Source organism: Pistacia vera, unplaced genomic scaffold, assembly GCF_008641045.1.
Source record: "Pistacia vera cultivar Batoury unplaced genomic scaffold, PisVer_v2 Contig949, whole genome shotgun sequence".
Classification (NCBI taxonomy): domain Eukaryota; kingdom Viridiplantae; phylum Streptophyta; class Magnoliopsida; order Sapindales; family Anacardiaceae; genus Pistacia; species Pistacia vera.
In genome coordinates this window covers 147,028-161,197 of record NW_022196833.1, presented here as the reverse complement: position 1 = coordinate 161,197, position 14,170 = coordinate 147,028, and the positions used below count along the sequence as shown (strand labels likewise).

The window sequence follows — 14,170 nt, the reverse complement described above, 5'->3', positions numbered from 1 at the left end:
ACTAAGTAGCAATATGAGGAATGAAAATCAAAGAACTTCAAAGTTCAAACACATAACATGTAAACCAGAAATTTAATGTTTATTGTGCCTCAAAAAAGGGGAAAAAAAAGAGAGAACCAAACATAACAATATAAAGAACCGGAATGACAAGTTAACAAGATAATTAAAAGGGTCAAGGTAGTTATAGAACAAACATGACGAAGCTCTTGGCAGTAAAGAATTTCTAAAAGCATAAGAAAAGTAAATGAACTTACAGTTCCAAGTTTGTGAAGAGTTTTTTCCAAGAAAATAGAAATGATGATGATAACAGCACAAACAATAGCAACAGCCCATGTTGGTGTCTGACTAATCTGCCTCTCCGTGGAGGTGCTACTGCTTGAACTCGATGCTGCCATGGCTACATTACCACACACCAGCAAAAGAGAAAGAGAGAATAGCAGCAGCATTTTGGAAGGTTTGATGTTGAATTCAATGAGCCCCAGGAAAAAAATAATCAGAAGTTATGGTTGATGTTTGTAATATACTCTCAGGTATTAAATGAAACACGTTTGTGATTGTACTTGCATGCTAATCAACCATTTATGACGACATGGGAAATCTGCAATGGCCCACTTGTTCACATATTTTATAGGTTGATTTGGTTCATATATTTGGCTTACTTTATAAGGCGGTTTTTGATTGGTGAGCTTGGAGAGAGAAAAGCAAGATGAGTCAACGTCCATTGTTCATACATACATAAATATACAAGGGGTGAGCATGCGGGTAGAACCGGAACCGGGGGATAGAACCGAAACTAGAATCGGAATCTACCCGAAACCGGTACTGTGTGAGTAAGTTCTGGTTCCAATTTTTTAGAACCGATACTGTCCGGTTCTGGTTCCGATTCTTGTGTGTGTCGGAACCAGAACCTGTAAAAAGGGTACCCTGTTTTGAACCTGGAGGGGGTACCCAGTTTAGAACCTATTTGGAACCTATTTGTGTAACACCCCACTTGAGGTACGTCATTAAGTTTTGATGAATGGCTTGAATGTTTGTTGATTTATCCTCTTTTAAGTCTGTATGTTGTTAATATTGCTTGGTTTACCCTTGGTTGAAAGGGTGTTTTGGTTTGGTTGAGTGGTTGCCCTGCAAATTTGTAAGACTTGGCGAAATCTTGATATTATAGTCTTCGCCGGGGCAAAGAATAATCTTCACCGCCGCGATGAGGTGCTACAACCCCGTGTAGCTACTGTGAGCTTTCACCGGGGCGAAGACTCGGCTGAATGTTCCCCTTGAGTTTTAGAGAATTCTTCCTATTGAGACTCAATGACCATTCTACCCCTTTTTAGTAGGAAAAGTGGGGAGTGAAATGTAAGGAAATGGCATGGAGAATAGTTTGAATGGGGTTGTTTTTGAAAAGAATGAAAGGTCTTAAGTGGAATTTCAAAGAAGGAGCAAGGGTATTTTGGGAAAGAGTGGAGAAAATATGAGATATTAAGGGTTTAGCTTTGGAAACCCTTTCACTTGATTCTTCTCCACCGCCTCTTTCATCCTTCAATTCTCTCAAATTTTCATTCAATTTTCCAAGGATCTTTGAAGAGCTTTTGACTAGAAATTGTTACAAGTTGATCCTAAGCACTAAAAGGTGAGAATCCTTACTCTAGATGTAATTTTATTGTTGAAAGAGTAGGATCCTTATTGAGTTGTGTATTGAAGGTTTAAGAGATAGTATCAAGTCATCAAGAGTAGAGAGCTTAAGTGGATTCTACTTGTGTCTAAGGTAAGTAAATCCACCTAAGTTGTGATTTGCATGATTGAGTGATGTGTAGAGATTTTATATATGATTAATGCTTGAATTTATTATGTTGAAATAAGTTGATGAATTCATGAATGAATTCAAGGTTGTTTTATGAAGAAATTTCCACCATGAGAAGGTTGGATTGTGTTGATAAATTTTGGTAGAAGTATGGATAGAATTAGAAGAATTTGAGAGGAATATTTGAAGTGTGTTTTCCTTGCAGGATGTGTGATGTTTTAAAGGAGTTGAACTCCAATTTTGGATGGTTAAGAAAGAAGTATAATTAAAGTTAGAATAAAGTTTATGTATGCACACACATTGTTTGATGAAATGCCTAAAAGAAGCATGAGTAGAAGTAGAGAACCTTACTTTATGCAACATAGCATATTTGCATGTCATGAATGCATGTAAGAAAGATTTTAGGTATGAGCCATCCATAAGCATATGTGTAATTGAGTAATCACATGAGAAAGAAATATGAGAAATGAGAAAGAAACACTCTATGAATAGAGATAAAGAAAAGAACCAATTCTCTTAGAATAAAGAGAAAGAAAGAGCTAGCACTAGAGAATAAAATGATTATTAAGTGCTACAGAAAAGAAAAGAAAATAGGTTGTGCGATGGGGAACTCGTGAGTGTAGAGTTACCCTCATGTAAACCGCTAAAAGAGAGAGCGGTCTCCGCCATGAGAGAGCGGAATGCATGTAAACCGCTATAAGAGAGAGCGGAATGCATGTAAACTGCTATGAGAGAGAGCGGTCTCTGCTATGAGAAAGCGGAATGAGAATGAGAAAAAGAAAGAATAGAAAGAAAGAAAAGAATAGTGAGAACTAGAATTAGAGAAAATGACAAGAGTACGGAAAGAATTGATGAGTAATGCACGGGGATTATAGAGTAGGAGATTACTTACTGGGCATCTTTGTGCTCACTCCGTTGTTTTCTTTGCTGTACAAGACATAGGTGAGGACCTGGTCGGATGGGCGTCGGCAAGCGAGGAGATTTGGCTGCACTGTCCACCGTTTTTTAGAGTCTTTTTGTACAAATGATGTTGTATTGTGTAAAGAATGTATTTATTAAGTAAAGAAAAAAAATTTGGGCCCAACTATTTTGATAAATATGCTTATCTTTTATTGATATATTTTATGAATATGAAAATAGAAAGAAGTTGTTACATTTTTTGTATCAGAGCAATGATTTTGGGATGGGACAATGTGTCATTCTAGCCATTACGACGTGTCTTATCCGGCCACTGTAAGTTAAATTCTTTTCTTATTAGTGGGTTATTGAAGTTGATGTGAGAATGGTTATTTTGTAGATGAGACGTAGTAATAGAAAGAAGGGTAAGGGTGTGATGAATGAGGGAGAATCCTCTAACCCGCCGAAACAGACTCCCCCTACCCTTGATGCGACAATGATTCGAACCATTATACAGCAGGTGTTAGCAGAGAGTCAGGGGAGAGTTGTACCGGAGAGAACTGAGACCCCTAATAGAGTACCGCCCGTAATGCAAGAGCGAGAAGGGCTGGTACCTTAGATAGTACAGAATCGAGTTGATTCGATTCAAGGGCTTGCAAGTCAGCATCGGCCACCAGAGTTTAGGGGTACTAGGGATCCGTTAGAAACAGAAGAGTGGTTTAAGTCCGTTGAGCAGACGGTGGCCCTGTTTCCCATGAATGATAGAGAGAGGATTAGCTATGCTTGTTTCTTATTTCGGGCTGATGCCCGAATTTGGTGGGAATTAATGGAAGAGACTCATGACACGGCAACCATGACTTGGGGAGATTTTAGAAGAGTGTTTGAGACCGAGTATCGAATGGTTGACTGGGTTCATGAGAAAATACAAGAGTTTATTAATCTGAAGCAAGGGATGAGTACAGTGAAAGAGTATTCAGTTCAATTCAACTCTCTTGCGAGGTTTGCACCTGGGATAGTGAGTACTCCCGAGTTGAGAAGAGAGAAATTTGTTCTCGGGTTGAGGTCAGAAATAGCCCGTGATGTTATGATAGGAGCAGAGCCCCCTCATACCTATATTGAAGCATTAGATCGGGCTTTGAGAGTAGAGATTTATGTGAACAAGATGAGTTCAGAAGGGCCATCCATGATAGTACAGAATGAACCGCCCCCTGCTCCGCAAAAAGAAAGAGTTGAGATTGGGAGAAGTAGAGACATGAGGAACAAAAAGAGGTTCCAGCCAAAGAAGAATAGGGGCGATTGGCAGAGTAAATGGCCTAGAACTACTGGAGTCACTCCGTGCCCTAAGTGTGGGAAGAATCATTTGGGGGAGTGTCTAAAAGAGTTCGGTTCGAATGTTTGCTATAGGTGTCACCAGCCAGGGCACCTAATGAAAGATTGTAAAGCTCCTCCTCCACCAGCAGCACAGGTTTCTAGAGGCACGAATGCCAGGGTGTTTACCATGGCACAGGGTGAGGTGGAGGCCAGTCCATCAGCAGTAACTGGTTAGTTATTCTTTCATGCAGTTCCTCTCTATGCTTTAATAGATTTTGGAGCCACGCATTCTTTTATATCTCATGGGATGATAGAAAGATTAGGTCTGAAGTCTGTCGTGGTAGACCAACCCATTAGGATAGAGTTACCTGATGGGGTTAGTGTTTTGACCCGTGAGATGCTTCCAGGAGAGTCCGTCGTGATTCATGGAAGAGAGCTATTAGTTGATCTAATAGTGTTGATATGCCCGATTTCGACGTGATTTTGGGTATGCATTTCCTAGGGAAGTATGGAGTAGAAATTGACTGTCAGAAGAAGAAAGCAAGATTTAATCTTGATAGTTAAGATAAGTTTAGTTTCGGTGAGGGCCATCAATTGAGTATGTAGTTTCGGTGAGGGCCATCAATTGAGTATGTTGATCAGTAGCTTGAAAGCTAGAAAGATGCTGAGAAAGGGGTGTTCAGGATATATTGCACATGTAGTGCAGAGTGGTGATGTTCCTCAGCCAGAAATTCAGAGGGTGTCTATAGTTCGAGAATTTCTGGATGTGTTTCCGGAAGAGTTATCGGGTTTACTTCCAAAGAGAGAGGTTGAGTTCAGTATTGAACTAGCACCTGGGACAGCACCAATATCGAGAGCCCCTTATCGAATGGCCCCAGCCGAGCTTCAGAAATTGAAGAAGCAACTCCAAGAGCTTTTAAATAAAGGTTTTATCTGACCAAGTCATTCTCCCTTGGGAGCTCCAATTCCTTTTGTGAAGAAGAAAGATGGATCTTTACGGATGTGTATAGATTACAGAGAGCTGAATAAGGTGACAGTAGATAGACGATTTGTTTGATCAATTAAAAGGAGCGGTAGTGTTCTCAAAAATTGATTTGAGGTCAGGGTACCATCAAGTGAGAGTGGCTGAGCAAGATATAGCTAAGACTGCTTTTCGTACAAGGTATGGATATTATGAGTTTGTAGTGATGTCTTTCGGGTTGACGAATGCCCCAGTAGTTTTTATGGACTTGATGAACCGGGTATTTCACGATTGCTTGGATCAATTCATTGTGGTTTTCATTGATGATATCCTGGTTTACTCTAAGTCGAGAGAAGAGCATGAGGAGCATTTAAGACTTGTACTACAACGATTGAGAGAAAATAAGTTGTATGCTAAGTTTTCTAAGTGTGAATTCTGGTTGAATCAAGTATTATTTATGGGCCATACTGTTTCTAGTGAAGGGATTTCAGTGGACCCTAGTAAGGCAGAGGCAATCCTTGAGTGGCAAAGGCCGAAAACGGTAAAGGAAGTGAGAAGTTTCTTGGGATTAGCAGGCTACTTCCGACGATTCGTAGCAGGGTTTGCCCAGTTGGCTAAGCCATTAACAGCTCTTACCAAGCAGAGAATTCCTTTTATCTGGTCAACTACTTGTGAAACGAGTTTTCACAAGTTAAAGAAAAAATTGACATCAGCTCCTGTTTTAGTGTTGCCTCAGGAGGGTGTAGAGTATGATATTTTTATAGATGCCTCACTGTAGGGACTTGGTGCTGTCTTGATGCAGTTAGGTAGGGTGATAGCTTATGCTTCTCGTCAATTGAAAGAGTACAAGACAAGATACCCTACGCATGATTTAGAGTTGGCAGCGGTAGTCTTTGCTTTGAAAATTTGGAGGCATTATCTTTATGGTGCAAAGAGTAATATCTACACTGACCATAAGAGTTTGAAGTATTTCTTTACTCAGAAGGAGCTTAATATGAGGCAGAGAAGGTGGTTAGAGCTAGTTAAAGATTATGAATGTGAGATTAAATATCAGCCAGGGAAAGCTAATGTCGTAGCCAATGCGTTGAGTAGAAAAGCTTATTTATCCCAACTCACAAGATTTATCCCAACTCACAAGACAGAGAGAGTTAATAGATGAGTTGTGTAAAGAACAGATTGAGGTGATTCAAGGAGGGATTGTCAAGTTAGAAATTCAGTCTACCTTACTGGATGAAATTAAGGAAAAGTAAGTGGTTGATGAGTGGTGTCAGAAGTTATTGCAAAGAGTGTATAAGAATGAGAGACCAGAGTTCCATCTGGTATATGGTGTTCTCCGTTTCAAGAATCGGTTGTGTATTCCTCAGGATAAGGAGTTGAGAGAGAGAATTCTTTTGGAGGCTCATGTCACACCCTACACTGCTCATCCAGGAGCAACCAAGATGTATCAAGATCTAAAGAAAGGCTATTGGTGGCCAGGTATGAAGAATGATATTGCGGAGTTTGTAGCTAAATGCCTGGTATGTCAACAAGTGAAAGCAGATCACCAAAGGCCATCAGGATTACTTCAACCACTTAGTATTCCTGAGTGGAAATGGGAGAGTATCTCGATGAATTTTATTGTAGGTCTCCCTAGAGTTCAGAGAGGATTTAATGCCATTTGGGTGATTGTAGATAGATTGACAAAATCAGCCCATTTCCTTCCGGTGAAAGAGAGCACTACTTCGGATTAGCTAGCCTAGATTTACATCAGAGAGATAGTGAAACTTCATTGGGTACCCAAGACAATAGTCTCAGACAGAGATACCAGATTTGTCTCCGCTTTCTGGACAAGCTTACAGAGGAACTTGGGTACTAGATTGGCTTTTAGCATCGCCTACCATCCTCAAACTGATGGATAAACAAAGAGAACAAATCAAGTGCTTGAGGATATGTTGAGAGCTGTATGGATTATAGAGTATCCTGGCATGAGATGTTGGCCTTAGTGGAGTTTGCTTACAATAATAGTTATCATTCTATAATTAAGATGGTTCCTTATGAGGCTTTGTATGGTAGACAATGTAGATCTCCACTACATTGGGATGAGATAGGTGAGAAAGATGAGTTGAATATACCTATTGGGCCAGAGATGACTCAGAAATTGATTGAAGATGTGAAGCTGATTAGAAGCAGAATGCAACAAGCCCAAGATAGACAGAAAAGTTATGCTGATTTGAAGAGAAAGGAAGTTGAATTCGAAGTGGGTGATAAAGTTTTCTTGAAAGTTTCCCCCTTTAAGCGGGTGATGCGGTTTGGAAATAAAGGGAAGCTAGCACCGGAAATAAAGGGAAGCTAGCACCGAGATTCATTGGTCCATTTGAAGTGTTGCAACGAGTGGGGAAAGTAGCCTATAGATTGGCACTACCACAAAGCATGGACAAGGTGCATGATGTTTTCCATATCTCAATGTTACGGAAGTATATAACTGATCCCTCCCATATATTGAGTACAGAGGATGTAATTGTGGAAGAGAATCTCGTGTACGAGGAGTGTCCAATTCAAATTTTGGACCAGAAGATTAAAGAGCTCCGAAATAAGAGTATTCCTTAAGTGAAAGTCCTCTGGAGAAACCATAAAGTTGAATAAGCTACTTGGGAGATAGAGCAAGACATGCAAAGTCGTTACCCGGAGTTGTTTGTTTGAATTTCGAGGACGAAATTCTTTTAAGGAGGAGAGAATTGTAACACCCCACTTGAGGTACGTCGTTAAGTTTTGATGAATGACTTAAATGTTTGTTGATTTATCCTCTTTTGAGTCTGTATGTTGTTAATATTGATTGGTTTACCCTTGGTTGAAAGGGTGTTTTGGTTTGGTTGAGTGGTTGCCCTGCAAATTTGTAAGACTTGGCGAAATCTTGATATTACAGTCTTCCCTAGGGCAAAGAATAATCTTCACCGCAGCGATGAGGTGCTACAACCTCGTGTAGCTGCTGTAAGCTTTCGCCGGGACGAAGAAAATAGCTTCGCCACGGCGAAGATTCGGCTGAATGTTCCCCTTGAGTTTTAGAGAATTCTTCTTTTTGAGACTCAATGACTATTCTACCCCTTTTTAGTAGGAAAAGTTGGGAGTGAAATGTAAGGAAATGGCATGGAGAATAGTTTGAATGGGGTTGTTTTTGCAAAGAATGAAAGGTCTTAGGTGGAATTTCAAAGAAGGAGCAAGGGTATTTTGGGAAAGAGTGGAGAAAATATGAGATATTAAGGATTTAGCTTTGGAAACCCTTTCACTTGATTCTTCTCCACCGCCTCTTTCATCCTTCAATTCTCTCAAATTTTCATTCAATTTTCCAAGGATCTTTGAAGAGCTTTTGACTAGAAGTTGTTACAAGTTGATCCTAAGCACTAAAAGGTGAGAATCCTTACTCTAGATGTAATTTTATTGTTGAAAGAGTAGGATCCTTATTGAGTTGTGTATTGAAGGTTTAAGAGATAGTATCAAGTCATCAAGAGTTGAGAGCTTAAGTGGATTCTACTTGTGTCTAAGGTAAGTAAATCCACCTAAGTTGTGATTTGCATGATTGAGTGATGTGTAGAGATTTTATGTATGATTAATGCTTGAATTTATTATGTTGAAATAAGTTGATGAATTCATGAATGAATTCAAGGTTGTTTTATGAAGAAATTTCCACCATGAGAAGGTTGGATTGTGTTGATAAATTTTGGTAGAAGTATGGATAGAATTAGAAGAATTTGAGAGGAATATTTGAAGTGTGTTTTCCTTGCAGGATGTGTGATGTTTTAAAGGAGTTGAACTCCAATTTTGGATGGTTAAGAAAGAAGTATAATTAAAGTTAGAATAAAGTTTATGTATGCACACACATTGTCTGATGAAATGCCTAAAAGAAGCATGAGTAGAAGTAGAGAACCTTACTTTATGCAACATAGCATATTTGCATGTCATGAATGCATGTAAGAAAGATTTTAGGCATGAGCCATCCATAAGCATATGTGTAATTGAGTAATCACATGAGAAAGAAATATGAGAAATGAGAAAGAAACACTCTATGAATAGAGATAAAGAAAAGAACCAATTCTCTTAGAATAAAGAGAAAGAAAGAACTAGCACTAGAGAATAAAATGATTATTAAGTGCTATAGAAAAGAAAAGAAAATAGGTTGTGCGATGGGGAACTCATGAGTGTAGAGTTCCCCTCATATAAACCGCTATGAGAGAGAGCAGTCTCCGCCATGAGAGAGCGGAATGCATGTAAACAACTATGAGAGAGAGCGGTCTCTGCCATGAGAAAGCGGAATGAGAATGAGAAAAAGAAAGAATAGAAAGAAAGAAAAGAATAGTGAGAACTAGAATTAGAGAAAATGACAAGAGTACGGAAAGAATTGATGAGTAGTGCACGGGGATTATAGAGTAGGAGATTACTTACTGGGCATCTTTGTGCCCACTCCGTTGTTTTTTTGAGATTTGACTGCACTGTCTACTGTTTTTTAGAGTCTTTTTGTACAAATGATGTTGTATTGTGTAAAAAATATATTTATTAAGTAAAGAAAAAAATTTGGATCCAACGATTTTGATAAGTATGCTTTTATAATAATTATTAATAATAAATCAAAATTATCATAATTTATAAATATTAAATATTTTTATAAAACATACGAACCGACTCCCGTCATGATATATAGTGGGACCTTCAAATTTGGTGGGTTAACACAGTATAACAGGACAAAAAATTTTATTAGATCGGTATGGCACAGCTTACGATATGATAACCTTGAATCAACCATTTATGAAGACATGGGAAATCTTCATTAAAAAAATATATATATAATAATTATTTAAAGAAAGTAACACATCCATCTCATTTCCCACTTGTTTACATATTTTATTGGTCCGCATATTTTGCTAATCTGATAGGGCAGTTTTGGTTCGGTGAGCCTGGAGAGAGAAAAGCAAGATGAGTCAACGTCCATTGTTTAATGATTATTAAAAGAGCGCTTGAAGATGAAGATTGAAGACGAAGATTAACACAGTAAACGAAGATACCATATCATGGAATTGGCAAATGGTTAAATACATACGTAAATTTAAAGATCCCAGTTGCCAAATGGTTAATAATCTAGTGTCGTGGAATGTGGACCCTCTCAGTCTCAAAGTTTCAAACTCAATGGCTTCTCGCCTTGGGTGATTGGACCGTTCATGGATAAGAGTATCAAAACGCAGAACAAACGTAAAAGCAATAAAAATCTAGTACGGCACCTTGTAGCCAGAGAGGATAGACGGTCCAGATTTAATTCTAAAGTCGCCGACAAAATATAGCAGGGAATGGCTGAAAAGGATGTTGGGATCTTCGGTAGTTTAAAAAGACAAGTTGGTTATTGGCCGTTGAAAATCTCTATTCAAGATCTTTAACACTGTTCCAAATTACCAAATTCTCCTTTACTTGTATAAATATAATAATATTTGGATAGTATACATATTAATTAACATAATTATAGTTTTCGATTCAAGGTTTGGATGCTTCTAATTAAAATTTTTATTTACAAATAGGTTCTAAAAATACATTTGATATCAAATACCGTACCAAGAATTAAAATGAAAGTGTTGTTTATGTTATTATAAATGAAAAAAAAAAAAAAGAAGCTTTTTTAATAACACGTGGGGAGCAAAATCTGAGTGAGCCATATGGAAAATCACCATTGATGTGATTAAAATTAAAAAGGGAACACTGTCAGTTTTGCATGTGTTTGGATATTGAAAGTATTGTGAAGCCAAAAACGGAGCCGTTTCACTTAAGTATATTCAAGCCAAAACGGGATCGTTTTGTTTAAGACCGTTACCAAGCTTTAGCCGTCAGATCAAGACAGATCCAAGGGCTGAGAATTACTAATGCAGACATATATAAAGAAGAGCAACAGTGATAAAAACTGACAGAACGCGTTTTTATTACTCTGTGTATTAGGGTTTGCAAAAGGGGGAAAAACACTAGGGCTGGGTTTGTTGCAGAATCTTTCTGAGTTAATCTGGGTTGATTAAGAGAGCGTTGCGTTTCCTTCTAGAGGCTGGTATTTGTCCTCTGTTTCTTGCAGATTATTGAGAGATTCTTGAGTGATTAGGCCTTGGTGGGTGTTAGTCTGTTTTTGGCAGATTTGTAGTCTTGTCCTTCTTGTAATCGTTGAATATCTTCTTAGTGTTGTGGGCTTCCATATTTCGGAGCTCAACGTGGATGTAGTCTATCCAAGATTGGATAGACGAACCACGGTAAAAATTGTGACTTTTGTGTGTGTGTGATTCTTTTGATCTTTAACCTTGTGTGTGTTGTTTGTGTTGCGAATTTGCTTATTAGGCTTAGGTTATAACAGATATATTTTGGATTCCATTATCATTTTGTTCGACTGAAGTTTTCTGACATTGTACGGAAGAATCTGCTGCGACAAACAAAAACTAACCAGCCGGCAACGCTCGACTCCACGTGAAGTGTCGCGGGAAGATGAGGACCATTCAAATTAACATCAAATCATTTCATTCAAAGAATGTTTTATTTATTTGGTCGTGCAAAGGTGATCAAGTGGTTTCACTTTAATTAATTTTGTTTTATTGAAATGAACTACAAAAGAGAATCAAACTCAGTGCTTTCACTAATATAAGTAAAACACTTCCCATCTCATCATTCTTTCGTTCTTACTTTCTCTCTCTTTTGAACTTCCATCTCCGGTTTGTTTTTCTTAATTACTACTCTATTTGGTTCTCTGACATTACGGTTTCATACATTTGTCGAAAGTTACCATTCCATCATGGCTACCGCCGAGGATAAACACGTCCCGTATCTTCACGGTGATCTTGTCCTTACGATCATCGAGGTTCGAAGGGTTCTGAATTGGGCCACCGGGAAGGGCGATGGAATCGAGGAGCTTAATAACCTCGACCCCCGTAAGGCTATCTTCGGCGACTCTTATGTTACAGTGTTAGTGCCGCAAGCCACTTTGGGGCGCACTCGTATCATTGAGAAGAACTCTCAGAATCTATTCTGGAACGACCAGTTTTTTATTCCCTTGGCTCACCCTGCAACTGAACTCGAGTTTCAAGTTATAGTCAAGAGTTTCTTTGGGCCCAAGGTTATTGGGAAGGCAAAAATTCCAGCGGAAAAAATGGCCAACGGCAAGGATATCTCGGGATGGTTCCGAATCGTCCGATCCAGCTGTATTAAGACACACAAAGCCTTGCGACTGAAGATGAAATTTACGCCGTGTGAAACAAATCCAATATACCGCTATGGCATTGCCGGTGATCCTAAGCTGGAAGGAGTTCGAAACACGTATTTTCCGTTACGAAAGGGAAATCAAGTGACGCTGTACCAGGACGCTCACGTGAGGAAGGAGTCCTTGCCTCACGTTACGCTTGAGGGAGATCAGGTTTATAAGCCAGGCACGTGCTGGGAGGACATTTGCGAAGCCATTTTAGATGCTCGTCATCTGATCTACATTATGGGGTGGTCTGTGTTTGTGAAGATTAAGCTCGTTAGAGAGCCCACTCGGCCGTTGCCGAGTGGTGGTGATTTGACACTCGGTAAGTTGCTGAAGTATAAATCGCAGGAAGGTGTCAGAGTTGTGTTGTTGATTTGGGAGGATAAGACATCCCGTGACGAGTTCGGAGTCAAAACGGTGAGTAGGGAAGCCAACATTTTCAGCTTATTTTGTGAAGATGCTAATATTAGGCTTTCTACTTTTGTTAACAAAATTTGGGAACTAATTTTACATGTTCTTAAATAATGAGAAAACAGTCTTCTTTAAAAAGTAGTTTCCATGTTCTATTGGTTATACATTTCACTGGCTGAAATGTGCAGGTAGGATTGATGGCAACTCACGATAAAGAAACGAAGAGGTTTTTCAAGGATTCATCTGTGAATTGTGTGCTAGCACCACGTTATGCTAGTAGGGAGTGTAGCTTTTTCAAACAACAGGCATGTTTTATATCCCTATTTTTCATTTTAGTAAATTGCTGTCTCTGTTATAGTTAGAAGACTAGTTAGCTCGTATGAATGTATGTTGATTAAATGTCGCAAAAATCACTTGACACTGAGTTGAAATAATAATTGTTGGATCTTTTATAGTTCTGTCATCGCTTGTTTTCTATAAGTTTTAGAAAACCATTTGTTTTCTTCTTTTAGAATTAACGATGGGTTAAAATTGTTTGTATGATGATGTTGTCCAGACTGTTAGTACCATCTTTACACACCATCAGAAATGTGTTATTGTTGACACGCAAGCATCCGGTAATAATCGGAAGATAACATCATTTATAGGAGGTATTGATCTCTGTGTGAAGGACTTAGGGAAGGCAAAGAAAATACTAGGAATGATGATGATAGAAATAGAAGTGCACAATACTCTAAACTGCATTAATCCTCATACTTACAAAAATAGTTTTAAAATTTGGACTGAATGAATCCAAAGCAGTGACAATGCCCTTAGCAAACTATTTCATACTTAGTAAGTCACAGTCCCCAAAAACAGAGTCAGAAAGATTGAAAATGGAGAATGTCCCTTATTCTAATGCCATGGTTCTGTAATGTCTTCCATGATATCCACAAGACCTGATTTAGCATATGCAATATCACTTTTAAGCAGATTCATGTCAAACCCTGGAAAGAACACATGGAATGCATTAAAATGGTTGATGAGATATTAATGGTACTGTAAATTGGTTTAATGTTCTGTAAAAGATATGCATCACTTGATCTGGTAGGGTATGTAGATGCAGACTTTGCAGGTGATAGAGACTCTAGGAAGTCCACAACTGCCTATTACTTCATACTGGGAGGCAACTGTGTTAGTTGGAAAGCTCAGTTGCAACCTCTGGTTGCATTATCCACTACTGAAGCTGCGTATGTAGCAGTTTCAGATGCATTCAAGGAAGCAACATGGTTGCAAGGGATCTTAAAGAAGCTGATCTGTTAAGGCACAGCAATAGTCTACTCGATAGTCAAAGTGCCATCCACTTGAGCAAGAACCCAGTGTATCACCGAACGAACTAAACATGTGGATGTAAGGCATCACTATGTCAGAGAATGATGCAAAGGAGAGATAAATTTGTTGAAGGTACCACTGAAGACAATCCAGCGGACATGGGAACAAAAGTGGTGACCACAGCCAAGTTTAAGCATTGCTTGAACCTGCTTCATTTAAGTAAATACGCCCATTAGAGCTGAGAAGAAATACG

The 14,170-nt window shown here is 38.7% G+C and overlaps 2 protein-coding genes across 2 annotated transcripts; both read left to right on the top strand.

Moving 5' to 3' along the window:
- Window positions 1-3,518: 3,518 nt before the first annotated feature.
- On the top strand, window positions 3,519-11,067 carry LOC116120823. Its single transcript, XM_031406795.1, is given in 6 exon segments — window positions 3,519-4,233; window positions 4,276-4,379; window positions 4,755-4,929; window positions 5,126-6,017; window positions 6,796-6,880; window positions 11,041-11,067. Coding segments are annotated over 6 exon segments (1,998 nt in total).
- A 585-nt stretch (window positions 11,068-11,652) lies between these two features.
- On the top strand, window positions 11,653-13,908 carry LOC116120822 (phospholipase D delta-like). Its single transcript, XM_031406794.1, has 4 exons — window positions 11,653-12,612; window positions 12,795-12,911; window positions 13,163-13,268; window positions 13,697-13,908. The coding sequence occupies exons 1-4, from the start codon at window positions 11,746-11,748 to the stop codon at window positions 13,906-13,908; spliced, it is 1,302 nt and encodes a 433-aa protein (XP_031262654.1). The 5' UTR covers window positions 11,653-11,745.
- Window positions 13,909-14,170: the final 262 nt, after the last annotated feature.

Excerpts from the sequence above, each read along its gene's own strand:
- LOC116120822 (XM_031406794.1), top strand. The coding sequence starts at position 11,746 with ATGGCTACCGCCGAGGATAAACACGTCCCGTATCTTCACGGTGATCTT. Across the intron at positions 12,613-12,794 it reads ACGAGTTCGGAGTCAAAACG|GTAGGATTGATGGCAACTCA; the intron begins GTGAGTAGGGAA and ends TGAAATGTGCAG. Across the intron at positions 12,912-13,162 it reads GTAGCTTTTTCAAACAACAG|ACTGTTAGTACCATCTTTAC; the intron begins GCATGTTTTATA and ends GATGTTGTCCAG.